This window comes from Verticillium dahliae, genomic scaffold, assembly GCF_000150675.1.
Source record: "Verticillium dahliae VdLs.17 supercont1.1 genomic scaffold, whole genome shotgun sequence".
NCBI lineage: Eukaryota > Fungi > Ascomycota > Sordariomycetes > Glomerellales > Plectosphaerellaceae > Verticillium > Verticillium dahliae.
The window spans coordinates 2542101-2557530 of NW_009276921.1; the positions used below are offsets into that span (position 1 = coordinate 2542101).

A 15430-nucleotide genomic window follows, 5' to 3' on the forward strand; every position below is an offset into this window, starting at 1 on the left:
TCTCCTGGGCCGAGGTGGCGGCGGCGGTGCCGGAGGCGCCGTCAACGTAGACGAAGGCGGGCTCGGAGGCGCAGACGCCGGCGGCGAGGTCGGTGGCGTCGGCGCCGCCGCACTCGGAGATGATGCTCGAGAGGGCGGAGGCCGACTCGGAGGAGAAGGCCGACAGCGAGGTGACCCAGTCCTCGACGTCAGAGGAGAGCGAGGCGGGGAAGGTGATGCGGCAGGGGTCGGAGGTCACCGAGTCGGGCGCCGTGGCGAGGTAGGCGAGGACGTCGGCGGCGGGGGTGGGGATGCTGGACACGATGTCGATGGCCGCGGAGAGGCACTCGGCCGAGGGGGTCGAGTCCTGGCGACGGAAGAAGGCCAGCGAGCGGGCGTGGATGTTGGTGGTGGGCGCCGTGGCCGCGGCGAGGGCAGCCGCGGAGGCGATGAGGAGGATGGAGGACTGCATTTTGATGGTGCGAACGTTGCGACGTGAGACTGAGCAAGTCGTTTGTGGATTGGATATATGGACGAGTGAAGGTACCGGGTGAAATGTCCGATATGAGGAACGTTGCTCTCTGCGCAACACCACGTCCCAGGCACGGGAGGTCTGCCCTTTTCAACCCCTTCATCCTGATCCTTCGATGAGCTAGCCCCCCCTGCCACGTTCAGCCCAGGCTCCAGAATCCAGGCGACAACGGCTTCAAGCGAGAAACGCCGGACATGGGGGGTTCCACATCGGGAGATTAAGGCCGGTCACTCCAGTCACGGCGACAGCGAGGTCTGTGATCCCCACAAAGCCTCTGACTGCACAGCCCTTACGTCGAGCTTGTCCCTGACGGGGGCACAGGGTCTGACGACCAAGACATGGGGCTGGCCGATGCTCTTAGCCCAGGCATAAACATTGCACTAGAGGCTAGGTAGGGCGTTCTGCCAGACCTGTCCGTCTCTAGCGGCTGCTATGCTCGCCTTCTCTCTCCACATCGGGCAAGGCAGCAGCAAGGTTGGCACGAAGTGGTTCTCTCGTCCACAGCTTGCCTTCGTAGAACGCCTCGAGGATTCCATTCAGCACGTCGAATGAGTCGCGCGTGCAACTGATCGACATTCTGAACAAGGGATAACCCATCTTGAGACATGGTGGCGTCCATGCCTCAAAGCTGGGAGAAATATTCATAGCGTCTCCCGCACGACGAAGGCCATGCGGCTGACGAACGGCCTTCCTCTGGTGCCAGGCTAAGGGCGTAAGCCAATTTCACAGAAAAGAGACGGGGACGGCCGAGCGGCATAGCGTCCGCCTGCTACGGTCCCCCTGGTTCTCCGCCTAGTCCTCGCTTACCTATCTCGAGCACTGCAGTCCTGCACTCTGGAGCGGCCCACCTGGTGCCCGCAACTGATCTGCCGTTGGGTTATGCGTGGCGGCGCAGACATCAGATGAGGGGTTGAAGGATGCGTTGTCGTCGCGTCGCGTCAGGGGCGGAGGCAAATTGCAGTGGATGGTCAGCTTTGGCAGCCCGACGGCTCGGAATGCCAAGAACGGGAGATTGACAGACTTCAATGTGCCGGCATTGCGAAGAAGGCGCAGCAGTTGGTTTCTACGAGCAGACACCTACACTGCCGACTGCGGCCATGTGGCGCGAAACGTGGACGATGACAGTTCAAATGGGTGCACTGCTTCACAATTTTAGAAATTAATCACTACGGACGTGGAATCTCGGCCCATGGCGCCGAATTCGTTGGGCTAAGCGTCTTGCTGCGCCCACCGTTGGTCCATGTGCCGATGGGTACTTTGGGGGCTCTGGGGTCACTGTATTCAACCAGGGCTCCGATCGATGTGGAGTGATTTCAGTGTCAATGGAGCGCCAGTTCAGGTATCTCGGACACCACATGGCTTTGAAATGATCGATGGTTTGTTGTTGACTTGGCGTGGTTTCATATGAATGCTGTGACGCTAGTTACCAATGGCCTCATAATGACCCTATGAGGCAATCATATCCTTTATAAAGTCTTGGGCTGGACGTGTTGGATGTCCTAACGACTGCGTCGATTCTCTGTGGAGGATTCAAGGCGATGTTGGACTTCTGGACCGCATTCAAAGTTGTAGCTATTGAGCCCTTCACAAGGGCTTAACATCAGAAGTCTAGCTGTGCTGGATCATATGGGCAAAGTGACACCCAAAGATAACACAGACAGATGTTTCACGTCAAAAGGCCTAGATTGAGTGCCATGCGGAGGAATACAATGATCAGTTCGGTCGCTGAGGGACAACCACCAGCGATACCAGGTCCGTAACGAGTTGGCAAAGTGTAGGGTTTATGACAGACAATGAGAAACTTGGCCCTCCGCATTCGCGCCAAAGTATTGGGAAACCCAGTGGGAAAAAACCAATACCGAGGGGTATATACATATCAGCATCGCAACCGGCAGTATCTACTGCATGTTCTCAAAACGCGAAAGCCCGTCCAATTTGGGTGGCCATCAATGCAAAGCACAAAAAAAAAAAAAAAAAAAAAAAAAAAGGAAAGAGAAAAAGCCTTGGCGCAATAACAACAAACGGCCCAAAAACGCAAAAGGATTTCTCCTTTGGCCGTGTGCCGGCGTCGAACCCCTGAGCCCCTCCACGCGCCTTCCTGACCTGCGCACCCTGATTTGGTCTTCCCTGAGGGCCTGACCTTACGGGTATTTCTTAGGCTTTTACCACCACACCATGCGTCACGGTATGGTGGTTGTTGCTAAGGAAGACCGGCGCCCTGTATAAGTACCCTTCGTTGGTCGGGCAACGCAGAGAAGGAACAGCAGTCACCACGTTGCTGCCTTAGTAGTCGTCCCCACGACTGAGGACCTCCTTATGTATCTCACGTAGGACAACGGTCTAGGGTACTGATCAGTTGCGCGTTGCCTTCATTACAACCTGGAAACTTACATGTTCAAACTGCGCCGAGTATGATCCCTCGATATCTTTCAATGGAGCATAGGACTCAACGATGCCATTTGAGACAAGGCAATTCATCTGTAACTGTCAGCATTGTTGATCAATGTTCCCAGATGAAGAGAGACGAACACCGGCCAGATATTTTTCTTGCCCAAGTCGATCAAGATATCGACGGCAGAAGACGATTGTACCAAAGTTCTCGCGGATCGTCTTGTGCAGTCGTTTGGCAGATGCGAGGGGCAACTGTCCAGCCAACGGCGCGTTGCTTTGCAAACCATACCCGTAGACACCGACCTGATTATGAGTTAGACAGTTATTTCGCCCCAATGAGGAGAGGGAGGCTCACATCATCGCGAAGATAGGCACGACCTGTGGATCCGAAAGTTTCAATGGCAAAAACCTCACCCGCCTCCATCTTCGTCTGATCCGAATTGCGGATGAATGGAATCGATTTGCCGCCGTGGATCTGGTAGTGCTTGATGTTGTGGGCGCAGATGTTTTTCACCGGCTTGACGGGGAATGTCTTGCCCCTTATCTCGACTTCATAGCTCTCCATTGTCTCGTGAATGGCAGCGCTTACATCGCAGATACGTACGTCGATCCCCGTGGCTTTAACGCCCTCGTTCGTCGCCTCCTTGACGGCCGCCAGGAGGTTATCGTATGTGGGGTCGAATTCCATGGTGAATGCGCTATCAACGATCCAGCCGTTTAGGTGTACACCGAAATCGACCTTCATGACATCCTGCTCCTGCAGTACGACAGCCTTCTGTCCGGGGTTTGGAGTGTAGTGTGCCGTCTGGTGATTGAGGCACAGACCCGTAGGGAAGCCCATGCCTGAACGCAGACCATCGCCCACTACAAGCCCAGAGTTGCCGAGGAGAGAACGAACACTGGCTTCGATACCCTCGGCAATACTGAGGAGGTCTTGACCAGGACGCACAGTATCGTGGACCCATTTGCGCGCCTGACGGTGGACCTCGGCCGCTTTCCGATAGTTGCGGAAGAACTCGTTGTCCTGCGCCTCCTGTACGTCGTTGTAATGTGATTCAGCCACGGCTGAGGGAGCCCTGGTGTAGCTCTGGATCTCACCTTCGGGGTAATCCGCCGTAGGAAAGAGATCGCTGAGAGGAATACGAGGTGGCGACGTCTGCTGGCCGTGCGCCGCAGCAGACCTCTTCTTCTTCTTCTTGGTCTTCTTCCGCCTCTTCTTGCATAATTCGATTTCATTCGACGGAACATCAGTGTTCAATTGCGCCAGGAGTCGTAAGGCAGCGTCGTCGTCACTGTCGTCGTCGCCGCCGCCACTATCGAAGGCGCCGTCCCCATCACGAGCGGTGTGAGCGCCTCGTGGAAGACCACCGGCCTGAGGGATTTTGTTCGAATCTGGTGCATCTTCTGATAGAGTCAGCGTGTCTCCTGGCCGGGGTGACCTGATAGGGGCATACTGTAATCACGACGGTCGTCTTCTGATGTCTTGGACCCCATCGCAACATCGGCAGGTTGAAAGTAGGTATTGCGAGAAAATGTCTAGTGCTGGAAAACGAGAAAACCCAGAAAGCAAGAATCGACGGGGACCATACGGATATGAGGAACCGTGCCGACAAGATCTTCCCGCCACGGCATTCCGTTGGGAAAGGGGTGGCCGGGCTGCCCCGCTTCATCGGCTCCGATTGTCACCTCCGGTTCGACTTCCCCGGAATGCCATATCCGGGTCGCGGCAGGAATTGCCCATTAATTACGTATTTGTGACAACTTGCGAAAGGGTAGGGGACATCCACCCGACACGAGCACGTCTACGCGAAGCACGCGCGCGAAGGAGCACAACAGCCAGTCACAGGATGGCTGTTCGGACGTTGGATTTTCTAGCTAGGTAGCCTAGGTAGTCAATGGGACCACTAATTTCACACGCGGTTCTCATCCACAGGCGAAAGACAAAAGTGCGAAGCGCCAAGATGTACATGCTGGATAGAAGCCTGATTGAATCTCTTAAAAAGCGCACGCCTAAAGGATCGGATTGTGATTCGAGGTCCTTGATAGCTGACGACGGACCGTACGGCATTTACGAAATGAATATTCCTTAACACATGCTCAGGTTCAGATTGTTATTACTGCTCAGTTGCTATGGCATAGAAAAAACAGTTACAGGCATGCAAGTCGCCTTGAAATGACCAAGCCCGGTTTCAGCAGCCGCTCCAGGTCGAGGCTCATTACTCCAAGAAATTATATGGCTGCGATGGGCTTTAATAAATATTTACTATTCGTGATGCGGGCATGCTGATCTAAACACGGGCTGGGGTAAAGGTGCAGCTGAGTCGAGGCCAAAGTAGAAGCTCTGGTAGGCAAATTTTGAGTGTAAGTCATCTGACGGAATTCATGTTAGAAGCGGCCGCACAATGCGAGAGCGGAGCCGTATTGAAGTGTTCTTGGGCCAACATGGCAATAGCAGCGGTTACTGTGAGTTTCGGAAACGTGCTGGAGACGACATTCGCGTACGTACTTATGGTAGTGGGTGCTGACGGATATATATGTCCAACGGCTCATAGAACTTACTGCTCGTCGAGATTCTGCCTGTATATGAGTTTCCATTCCAACTCCAGCCTTAGTGACAGTTGATGACCTACATGAGAGGTAAGTCTTTGGCTTTCCTCACGATACCATGTCTTGGCCATGAATACGGAGAAGATAGCATTCTCTTGTACCATACAAGGCCTAGAGTTTTCTTCTACTTATGTTCACCTACTAAAGCCCATCCGTGCCATGTTCTCACATCAGGTGAGAAGGGGTAACCCCTTTTATGACATCGATATGTACTTCCCGCGCTGAGTAGACGTAGTTTGAGATAGTTCAAGTACCACACTGGAGTGCGCCGACACAATTTGCCTTCGACTAGGTAAACCTTTATATCTAGTGCCCCACTATTGGCAATCAACATAAATGGTAAAGCACTGCGTATACTATCTACTTCTTACGGTGATTAAAGCATCATCGGCCAGAAGTGGCGAAGAAACCGAGGTCGAAACGGGAGATGGACTGTTGCTATTGCTATCATAATCACGAAGAGGAAGAGCCGAGGCCGCCGAACTTGAACAATTGATCAAAGCAGCGCGGTCGATTTGAATGCCGGGCCGAACCTTCTGACAGAGGCAAGTACTGCTTCTTGAGACACACTACTGTGATGCCAGAGCAATCGAGAGTGCGCAGTCCTGGATCTTGAACACCAAGTCCTGGCCGTCAAGTCCTAACAGCCCCCAAGTCCGCCCCCAGAGCCGCCCCCAGACAGGGGAGCGGGTAGCAATGCGTCCAGGAAATTGTCTTCGTATCGTCCTTCAATAAGGGCTGCATGTTCAATATCTGGTATATGAATAACACCGTAAGGTTAGTGTCAGCAACATGGTGGCCTCTGAGTGTTGGTCCAGAAATACATACACCATGCAATGTGACCTGTGCAGCTTTGAATTCCTACAGTGCAGCCTGGGCGGCCTTTAAATAACAAACACGACGCCATCGAAATGCTACCGCCTGTGCCATTTTCGACAAGCGTTGCTTCTGTGACAATCCGCCATGTCGACTCCCTCTAGCTTCCAGAAGCTTATGACCAAGGCGCGCAACATTGTGCCGTTTCTTCACCCATTGCCCATCTCGCCGCGCTTTGCCGAGGAGCAGGGAAGCGTCGCCCCTCTACAGTCAACTCCCTGTAGAGGTGCGTCAAATGATCTGGCAGTCTTTCTTTGGCGAGAACCATGCCATTCACATATATCTATCGCGCAAGAGAATCCGCGCCAAAGAATGCACCCAAGTCGACCTGGAAGACATGTCTACGTGGGGCCCTCACTACCGCGGGGTGTGCTCACAGCTAGGTACCAGAAGCCAATGTGACCACGTTTTCATTTTCTTGACGTGCAAGAAGATGTAGTATTTGATATACCCAGAACGAATTCCCTCGGCTAACGATTGACTAGTTATTTCGAATTGATATTTACTCTCTATCGCGGAACGTTGTTTGACTTTTCGCAATCGCCACAAACTCTTCCACTCTTGTACGATCGCCTGCCGACGACTCATGTTGCCTGTATTTCCCACGTCAACCTGACTTGGGATTTATATCGGACCTTGTACCTCGACTCGAATAAGCCCGGAAAAGATGAAGTTCTCTGGCTTCGCATATGGGATGCTCTTGCTGCCATGGAAGGACTTACTTGGCTCAAGTTTGCTTTGAGGCTCAATCCAGCGGCGCAGGTGTGGGAACACGAATGGACGGAACGCGAGCCGCTGATCCTGAGTTCGATTAGAAAGGTTACGCGTCCCTCGTTCTTTGAAGTTACGTTGCCTTTTCCTGCTGCTGCCTCAACAGAGGAAGAAACACTGCCCTGCACTATCATTCGTGGAGCCTACAAATGGTAGATATGCTTTCACAACATCGGTCGTCCCTTCAGCTTGTAAACATCAAGCTGGGGGTTCCCTCTCTTCACAACCCTTTTCTCCTCTCCCTCGTCCCTATCGCCATCACCTCGTCCCCTGAGGAATGAACCATCTTCTCGGGCCATACCACCGGACCTAATGAGCCCAGAGATGGATGAGAATAGGGCGATGGTATCTGAGAGCAAAAAACAGGAACAGGATACGGCGAGTTAGGATTCAACAGCAAACTTTACCAGCATTCCAGTGAGGTCCGTCGTTTCCACGAGTAGTCGAAAGTTTTCGGCAGTTCTTCCAGCCTGGGCAATGATCAAGTCCCGCCAGTGTCTACAAAGCAGACTGCTTTCCCGTCGAGCTCGGTGCCGCCTCCCGACTGACAGTTTCTTTTCCCAGAACACCAGGCGTGGACTTGAGCTGCCGTGTCGTCGCTGTCGGTCGCAAGGTCGTCGACATCAGCCCTGGGGAGGGTGTATTTGGCCGCCTGAGTCCAGTGAAGCCGGGATCCCTTGCCGAGTACGTGATCGCGCCCTACGAGGGTATCGTCGTGTTGCCGGTGAGCATTTCCCCGTGGTTGGCGGGTGCCGCTGGGACGTCCCCTCTCGTAGCGAACCAGAGCATCGCGCCAGATTTCCAGGCCGCCGACAAGGTTTTCATCAATGGCGGGTCTGGCGGTGTCGAGTCCTTTGCGATTCAGGTGGCTAAGGCCCTCGACTGCCACGTCACTGTCACCTGCTCGACAGACAAAATTGGGTTGTGCCAGAGCCTTGGAGCTGACGAGGTCATCGATTACAAGAAGGTCGACGTCATGAATGCGCTGTATTAGCAGAGTAGAGTATTTGCCCACGTCGTGGGAAAAACGCTTCCGTCGTCCATGGGTGGCGAAGAGCACAGGTGGAAGCCGCTCATCATGGAGAACTCGCATGCCGACCTTACGCAGATAGCGAGGTGGATGGAGGAGGGCAAACCCGAGACGATGATAGATTCAACGTTTGCGTTGGACGAGGTTCCAGAAGCCTTCAAAAGGCTTAAGAAGGGGTCTTTGACAGGCAAAGTGCTGACACGGCGCCAAAGGCGGATCGATCGCCAGACGGTGTGAGATTGCTTGCCGCTTCATAGCCATCAGGGCTGGGTCAGTTAGCCGATGTGGTTTCTGAAGCCTTTGGAAACGGGCTGCCCGGCTGATTTCTCGAGTACAGCGACAGTTGGGAGGCAAGGCTGATGAGAGGCTTCAACAGAGAGCTGTTTATGGAAAGCCTTTCGTTTGTAACCTCATGCACATGCCAACAATTCATAGACCGCCTGATACTCGGCTCCCCAGGGTCTTTCGCAACGTTCACTTTTGGCTACTCACCCATTGATCAGCCAGGATGACGATATCACCCTGCAACTGCAGTCACTACTGTGCCCTTGCTTGAAGATTTTTTCTTCATCCAGACGTCGCTGGGAACACGATCACCCTCAGGAGTCTCCTCTACATGCCACGGTATTCCCGACTTGCCACAATATCGCATCCGCGGTGAACATCAAAGAGATTGCAATCACACCAATGGCGACAGCACAGGAACATAAGAGTATCAAGGGTCCAAAGCGCGATCTGAAATAGAAAGATGGATACAGCCGCCAAGGCCAGCGATCAATCACACCAGCGGCAAACTTGCAAAATTCCAAGCAACAAGAACCACAAGATGACGCACGATAATATCAACCTCGCAAGAAAAAAAAAAAAAAAAAAAAAAAAAAGACCACTAGCAACAGGCCTTGTGGAAGCGACAGCTCCCATGGCAGCAGTCAAAGCCGCACGACAACCCCCCGCCACGAAGGCCGAGCACGGGCTCCGCCTCTGGCCGCGGCTCAAGCGTCTGTTCCGGCCATCTGTCAGTAAAGGCACGCAGCAAGTCAGGCCCCAGAGGCGAGGCCTCGGGAGGGTTGGGTCTCTTGTGATCAGGAGAGGCTATTCCTACCGGCTGTCTCGTCACGACGGGCCCGTTGTCCAGCGTCTTCTGCGACGCCAGGTCAACGACGGCCTGCATGGGCGCTTGCTTCGAGGGTTCAGCGGTAGTCGGCATTTTGAAGGACGTTCGGTGCGCAAATTCACGATCGAAGCCTAGGAGAAGAAAAGACGAGAAAGAGAAATGCCAAGAGTCGGAAGTCGTTGGTCGTAATTGACCTTGGCGCTCAAGGTTCACGGTGTTCGCGTCTCAAGATGGGCCTGGATTGAGGAGACATTGATCGAGAAGGCGGTGTCCTCATTTGTTTATCATGTCCTCACCCACCCACCCCCCTGGCAGCCCCGGGCTCGGAGGCAGCCTGATCTGTGCTCAATTGACTCTCTTCAACCAGGGGGCTCGTCCGGCTCAGTGAGTGAGGGCGCAGAGCTGAGCTGAGCTGCATGGCGCCTCGTCAACCAATGCTGGCGCACGAACAGAGTGGGTGGGCGGCTTATCGCGTGGATAGCGGTACTTGTCAGTTGGTTGTGATGCGACCAGGGGTCGGTGACACCTAGCTGAGGCACAATCACCCCCGGCCTGCTCATGCTCAGCCTCGATCTATTATAGTAGTCACATTCGTGGCAGTCCATGCGACGGGGAGCCGCGGTAGGACGTCGCTGGTGCCAGACAGCGAGAAGAATGCCTCGCTTCGAACGAGGGACACGCCAGCAATGCCAGATCACAGAACAGACACTTCGTTCATTGCTAAGTACGCATCATCATTACCATCAACGCCGCGGGAGCTCTTGAAACGTTGGCATGACATCTAGGCCTTTTGTAGTCCCAACCCAGTACCACCTCCCAACCAATGCACTCGTCTACTCGCTGGCCGAAGCATCGGCCTCCTCCTCGGCGGCCTCGTCATCGTCCTCCGACGCCGCGTCCGCACCCGACTCGGCGCCGTTGCCGTTCGTCTTGGCCACGGGGGCTGCCGTCTCCGCACCACCCTCACGCTCCAGTCGTAGCCACTCATCCCACTCGGGGAAGAGCTCCTCATCCTCCGTAGGCACGCCGAGCAGCTTCGACACGCGGCCCTTCTTGCTCTTGTCGAGGCTCTCCTTCCACTGCGCCACGACGCCCGTTGTCAGACTGGGCTTGTACGTCTGCGAGAAGAGCACGGCCTCTGATATCCTGCCTGTCCGGACAAGTGTCTCAACGCAGCCCTCGACGTTGCCGGCCAGCCATTGCGCGCTAAAGGCAACGTTGTGCGCGCCCGCCGCCTCGGCCTGTTCCGCCAGCTTCGTGAGGCCCTCGCGATCCGCCGTCGAAGAGTAGAGCAGCAGCAGCGAGCCAAGGTCCTTGGCGTGCGTGAAGCACTCCTGGGCAAGGGCGACGTCCCACGCAGTGAGGGCAGCGTCACCCACCGTCTTCCACTTGTGCTCGACGTCCGCCTCTCTGGCGAGCTCGAGCGCAATGTCCAGCTGGTTGAGTCCGAGCGCCAGCTCAAACTTGTGCTCCGAGTCCGTCGCCACCTCCAGCGCAAGCTCCTTGTGACCCTGGCCCTCGAGGAATCGCGCAATCTTGTTAAGCTGGTCCTGGGGTACGCTGGAAAGGAGCTCCTCAGCCGTGTCCATGTCGCCGCGCAGCACAAGTGTCTGGTACTCAAGTACAGGGAGCGAAAGAGCGAACGAGGTGACACCGACATCTTTGTCGGCGAGGTAGATGCGGGAGTCGCGCTGGATGTAGCCGAGGATGTACATGGGCTGGTCGAAGTGAGACACTGTGTATGTCTGGTCGCCGACGAGGTAGTTCAGGCGGTTTGTGCTGTTGGTGTAGATGAAGCAGTCGCCAACCCATTCTCCAGTGCGAACACTATCCTTGGTCAGCAAAGCAGCCTCTCATTCCATCTCTCCATCTGTACATACCTCTCGTTGATGTCAGTGATGACCTCGAATGCGGCCTCGACACCATCCTCGTCAGCCTCGCCATTCTGCAGCGCCTCATTGTATGCTTCACGCGAGAAGCGCAGGACATAGAACGAATCCTCGCAGGCCAAGGTGACCAGCTCGCCGCTGTCGGACCAGTAGACCTGAGAGTGTCAGCACGTCGTATCGACCAACATAATCCTCGCCCACAACATACCTGTCTCGGCTCGACCTCAATTCGCCTGACGAGACCGCCGCTGGCCCAGTCAAAGAAGGACACACCGCCCTGGCCCTTGACACCGAGCAGGACACCGCCGCTGAGGCCCTCGGCCTGGAAACCGACGTCGAGACCACCCGTCTTCTCCGTGAAGTTCTTGTACACCTTGACGCTCGTGGCCGATTCCCGAATGGCAAAGTCGTTGCTGTTCTCCTTGGCGCCCCAGACAAAGTCGAGCGCAGAGCCGAAAGCCTTATTCCTCCACGCCAGCGCAGTGTAGATGATGTATTCGCCGTCACCGCACACGGCAACGAATCGACCGTTCGGCGAGTGGAGGAGGGTTTGCGGGTAGACCTCGCAGCTGCCGAGATCCTTGGTGGGCAAGCTGATGGGCGTGTTATCCTTGACGGAGGCGTCTGGAATTTTGTCAGAAACAACGGTCTCGAAATCATGCGCAAATTTTCAACCACTTACCGCCGCCCTTGATGATGGAAGACACAACCTCGTTGTGCCTGGCCCAGATGAGCTTGCCAGAGGCGTCCATCGACACGGCCGGCTCCTCGCGACCGAGCTTCACGACGACGAGACCGTCGTCAAAACCCACCGCCACGCCCTGCTTGCCCTTCTGGTAGGAAACACACCAGGCGCGCTCGAGGCCGTAGTTGAGCACCTGCTCAAATCGGTACGTGTTGGCGTGCCATAACCGCACGGTGCCGTCCTCGGAACCGGAGATGATGACGGGAAGCTCGGGGTGGTAGCACGCCCAGGAGACGTTGTTTGTGTGGCCCTCGAGCGTGGCAATCAGCGACTTGGTGGTGTAGTCCCACACCTTGACGGTGCGGTCATCCGAGGTGGTGAGGAGGTATGGCTTGTCGGAATGGGGATAGTAGTCGACATAGTTGACACCCTTGGTTTCGTGCGCCTCGAGGGTGAAGTTGGCGGTGGATGAGCCCAGGCTCCAGATCTTGACAGTGCGGTCGAGACAGGCCGAGGCGAACGTGTTGGTATCCTTGGGGTTGATGGCGAGACCCATGACGTAGTGGCCGTGGCCCTCGAATACGCGGACGCACTTCCATCCCTTCTCCCAGTCCCAGAGCTTGATGGTCATGTCATCGGATGCGGTGAGCACGAAGGGCTGCGTCGGGTGAACAGCAATGGCGCGGATGTAGTCGGGGTGGGCTTCGAAGGAGGTGATCTTCTCGGACGTGTTGTAGTTGTAGACGCGCAATTGGAAATCATCGGAGCCGCAGACAATCCAGTTCTTCCTCGCGATGAAGCGACCGGCGCGGACGGGGACATCGGTGAGCTCAAAGGTCTTGACAATCTGTTGCGTCTCGTACGACCAGATGTAGACATGGCCTGAAAGGTGCTGTTAGGATACGGGACTTTGTAATGGATCGCCGATGCAAGAAATCCTATCGAGGAGCAGGTGGGTAAGGCATTACCAGAGTAGAGGGTCGTCAGGATCCATGGCTCTTGAGGGTGGAAATCGATGCCTTTGACCCGCTCGCTGCGGGCGAACAATTGCCTCTGTAGTGCCAAGGTTAGAACGTGCGATTCAAGGGACACAGCGTACTGGTGTGAACTGATCCCCGAGAAGACACACCTTGACGTCAATCCTCATGGTGGGCGCACAGTTGTCGTGGTAAGGGTGAAAGGGGGTTGCTGAGTTGGAGGATAGTTTGGTGGGGTTGGTTGGTCAGCGAGTTCGTCTCTAGTTGTGTCTCATGGGTTCGGCGCGAGAAATTGACCGTAAGGCTGGTTTTGAGATAGCTAGGCTGCTGGAAGCCGATGACAGCAGCCGCAGTATCGTGATTGTGGGGAGTCGAGGTGTTGAAAGCTGGCTTCCAGAGCTGTGGTGGGCTTAATTTTGGCTTGAGCTTCCTTCATCAGATGTGTCTTCACCAAAGGAGGTCGTGGCTGCCTGAGAATAGGCCATCTTTCAGGCATCAACTTTGCCATGTGGGGACCTCTCCCTGCATCAGCATCAGGGGCCGCGTGCTCTGTGGCGGCTGGGAACAGGTGGCCAGGCCCCGTCATCCACAGACTTGCCTGGCACCACGACTGTAAGTACCTACCTAGATGCCTACCTAGATGCCTACCTAGGTACGGACGGTAACGGCTTTGTGTTAAGAGTGAGTTGACGTTGAAGCTACCTTACTATACGCTCATTATCTCATAGGGTGCGGGATACTTCGCAGTTCGGCTGGACATTTGTTGCACGCACTGAAGTGTAGGTAGCAATACTTCACTCTGTAGGCCTTCGGCACGATATGGCCTCCTGGGTCCATACAAAATAGGCGAAACTCAATATCATTGTAAGGTTCCGACACCAAAAGAACATTACATTCAGGCAGCTCATTGATCTGTGGTGTTTTGACGTAATCATATTTGGCTAGTACTACTGTCGCATTTTCATGCAGATCCTTCTGCCTCGGTGAAACCATCATTGATGTAACAAGACACAACCACTACTTGGTTGATGCTGAGGATGTGGATATCTTGATTCCCAAACGCCCATTGTCGTGTAAGACCCGTTTCCCGCTCCCTAGTGAACAAAGAGAAGACAATAATTCGTGACACGCAAAAGCAAACATCTCACAGCTTGGCGGAGAGTCATTCCTCAGAATCGGCCTGGACCCTGCGGACAACCTCAACGAGCATGGGATGAATCTTTTCAGAAGCCTGGATACCGCAGACCTTCTGGACAACATCCTCGGGACCGTTCTCAGACATGGTCTTGGCCAGCTCCTTGCTCTCCTCGTCCTCCTCGACGTCCTGGAAGCGGAACGCCATCTCGGCAGCGCGCAGAAGAGCCTTGCAGTCAAGGTCGTTCTCAGCGAGCTCGGCAGCGGGGCCGACGAAACGCTCCTTGCGGCTCAGCTTGCGCATGGGGGCACGGCCGACACGCTCAACCGCATCTTCCAGATGGGGGTTACCGATGCGCTTGATGATCTTCTCAGCGTACGCCTGCTGCTCCTCGAGGTTGATGCCGTGCTTGGTGACCATGAGCTCGGTGGTCTCTTTCAAAGCTTGGCGCACCTCGGCCAGGATCGCCTTGTCTTGCAGAGCATCGTAGACGGTGCGCTTGCTGCGGTTGTATCCGTGGTAGGCGGCTGTAGCGTGGCCAGTGTTGACCGTGTAGAGCTTGCGCTCGATGTAGGGACCAAGGTTGTCGACCCAGTTGATACCCTCGATGGTGGGGTGACCAGTCTCAGCGAAGGGACCGCTCTCGACGACCCACTCAAAGAACTTCTCCAGCTTCACGTCCAGGCCGGCGTTGGGGTCCTGGGCAGGCACAATGCGGTCAATAGCCGAGTTGGCGTAGCGGGCACGCTCGTGGTGGTCCTCGAGACGGTGCTCGGGCGTGTTCTTGGGGTCCTTGATGTGACCGGCGAGGGTGTCAGTGGCGCCAATGGCGTTCTCGCAAGCAATGACAGCGATGGGGGCGAGGTCGTTGGAGCGCTTGTCAATGCCCTTGGCGATGACGGGGGCAATGAAACGCAGAATGTTGGGTCCGACAGAGCAGGTGACGACGTCGGCAGTGGCAATCTCCTCAATGAGATCAGCCTCGTGCGTTTTGGAGTTGATGGCACGGTAGTTTGTGATGGTGTTCTCGTCGGTGCCCTCAGTGCCAACCTCGATGACCTTGTATGAGGGGGTGGCGTTGATCGAGTCGATCAGAGAATCCGCAACATCCGCGAAGACAACCTCGTAACCAGAGTTGTGGAGAAAGCAGGCAACGAAGCCACGACCTGAATATGTGTTAGTCAAGAGTGTTCAAGGGCGTTGGGGTCTGTTGGCGAGGAACATACCAATGTTGCCAGCGCCAAAGTGGACGGCCTTCTTCGTAGTAGCGGGCGCCATGGTTGGAAGACGTGAGGGGTGCAGTTGGTTGTGGATAGGTGGAGGAGTGGGTGTGTGGGATATCGAGAGCCTCAAAGTTGGATGATGGCCTTGTTGGAGGGAAGAGGAGAGGATGTGAATTAATGGGTATTCTTGGTTGGGATGCGAGGGGAGGGGGTGGGATGAC

General features: G+C 55.2%; 6 protein-coding genes across 6 annotated transcripts in view; 1 reads left to right on the top strand and 5 right to left on the bottom strand.

Annotated features, from left to right (window-relative positions):
* VDAG_00769 (uncharacterized protein) overlaps positions 1 to 451 on the bottom strand; it is a gene marked incomplete at both ends in the record, with an annotated part of 716 nt that extends 265 nt beyond the window's left edge. Inside the window, one exon of the mRNA XM_009652146.1 lies at positions 47 to 451. Within this exon, the coding sequence (XP_009650441.1) occupies positions 47 to 451 (405 nt within the window). The remainder of the gene's footprint in view (positions 1 to 46) is intronic.
* A 2343-nt stretch (positions 452 to 2794) lies between these two features.
* VDAG_00770 (methionine aminopeptidase) lies at positions 2795 to 4396 on the bottom strand (the record flags this gene model as incomplete). The annotated part of the gene is made up of 5 exons (XM_009652147.1): positions 2795 to 2851; positions 2903 to 2989; positions 3041 to 3205; positions 3258 to 4306; positions 4357 to 4396. 5 exons carry the CDS (start codon positions 4394 to 4396, stop codon positions 2795 to 2797), a joined length of 1398 nt encoding a protein of 465 aa, XP_009650442.1.
* A 3088-nt stretch (positions 4397 to 7484) lies between these two features.
* VDAG_00771 (reticulon-4-interacting protein) lies at positions 7485 to 8150 on the top strand (the record flags this gene model as incomplete). Its single annotated transcript, XM_009652148.1, has 2 exons — positions 7485 to 7573; positions 7721 to 8150. 2 exons carry the CDS (start codon positions 7485 to 7487, stop codon positions 8148 to 8150), a joined length of 519 nt encoding a protein of 172 aa, XP_009650443.1.
* Positions 8151 to 9072: 922 nt separating this feature from the next.
* VDAG_00772 (uncharacterized protein) lies at positions 9073 to 9393 on the bottom strand (the record flags this gene model as incomplete). The annotated part of the gene is made up of 1 exon (XM_009652149.1): positions 9073 to 9393. One exon carries the CDS (start codon positions 9391 to 9393, stop codon positions 9073 to 9075), a length of 321 nt encoding a protein of 106 aa, XP_009650444.1.
* Positions 9394 to 10133: 740 nt separating this feature from the next.
* On the bottom strand, positions 10134 to 13021 carry VDAG_00773 (coatomer subunit beta; the record flags this gene model as incomplete). Its single annotated transcript, XM_009652150.1, has 6 exons — positions 10134 to 11127; positions 11181 to 11344; positions 11398 to 11813; positions 11872 to 12756; positions 12843 to 12927; positions 13004 to 13021. 6 exons carry the CDS (start codon positions 13019 to 13021, stop codon positions 10134 to 10136), a joined length of 2562 nt encoding a protein of 853 aa, XP_009650445.1.
* Positions 13022 to 13768: 747 nt separating this feature from the next.
* VDAG_00774 (mannitol-1-phosphate 5-dehydrogenase) lies at positions 13769 to 15430 on the bottom strand. Its single transcript, XM_009652151.1, has 2 exons — positions 15213 to 15430; positions 13769 to 15152 (listed from the first exon to the last, which is right to left on the bottom strand). Exons 1-2 carry the CDS (start codon positions 15262 to 15264, stop codon positions 14014 to 14016), a joined length of 1191 nt encoding a protein of 396 aa, XP_009650446.1. The 5' UTR covers positions 15265 to 15430; the 3' UTR covers positions 13769 to 14013.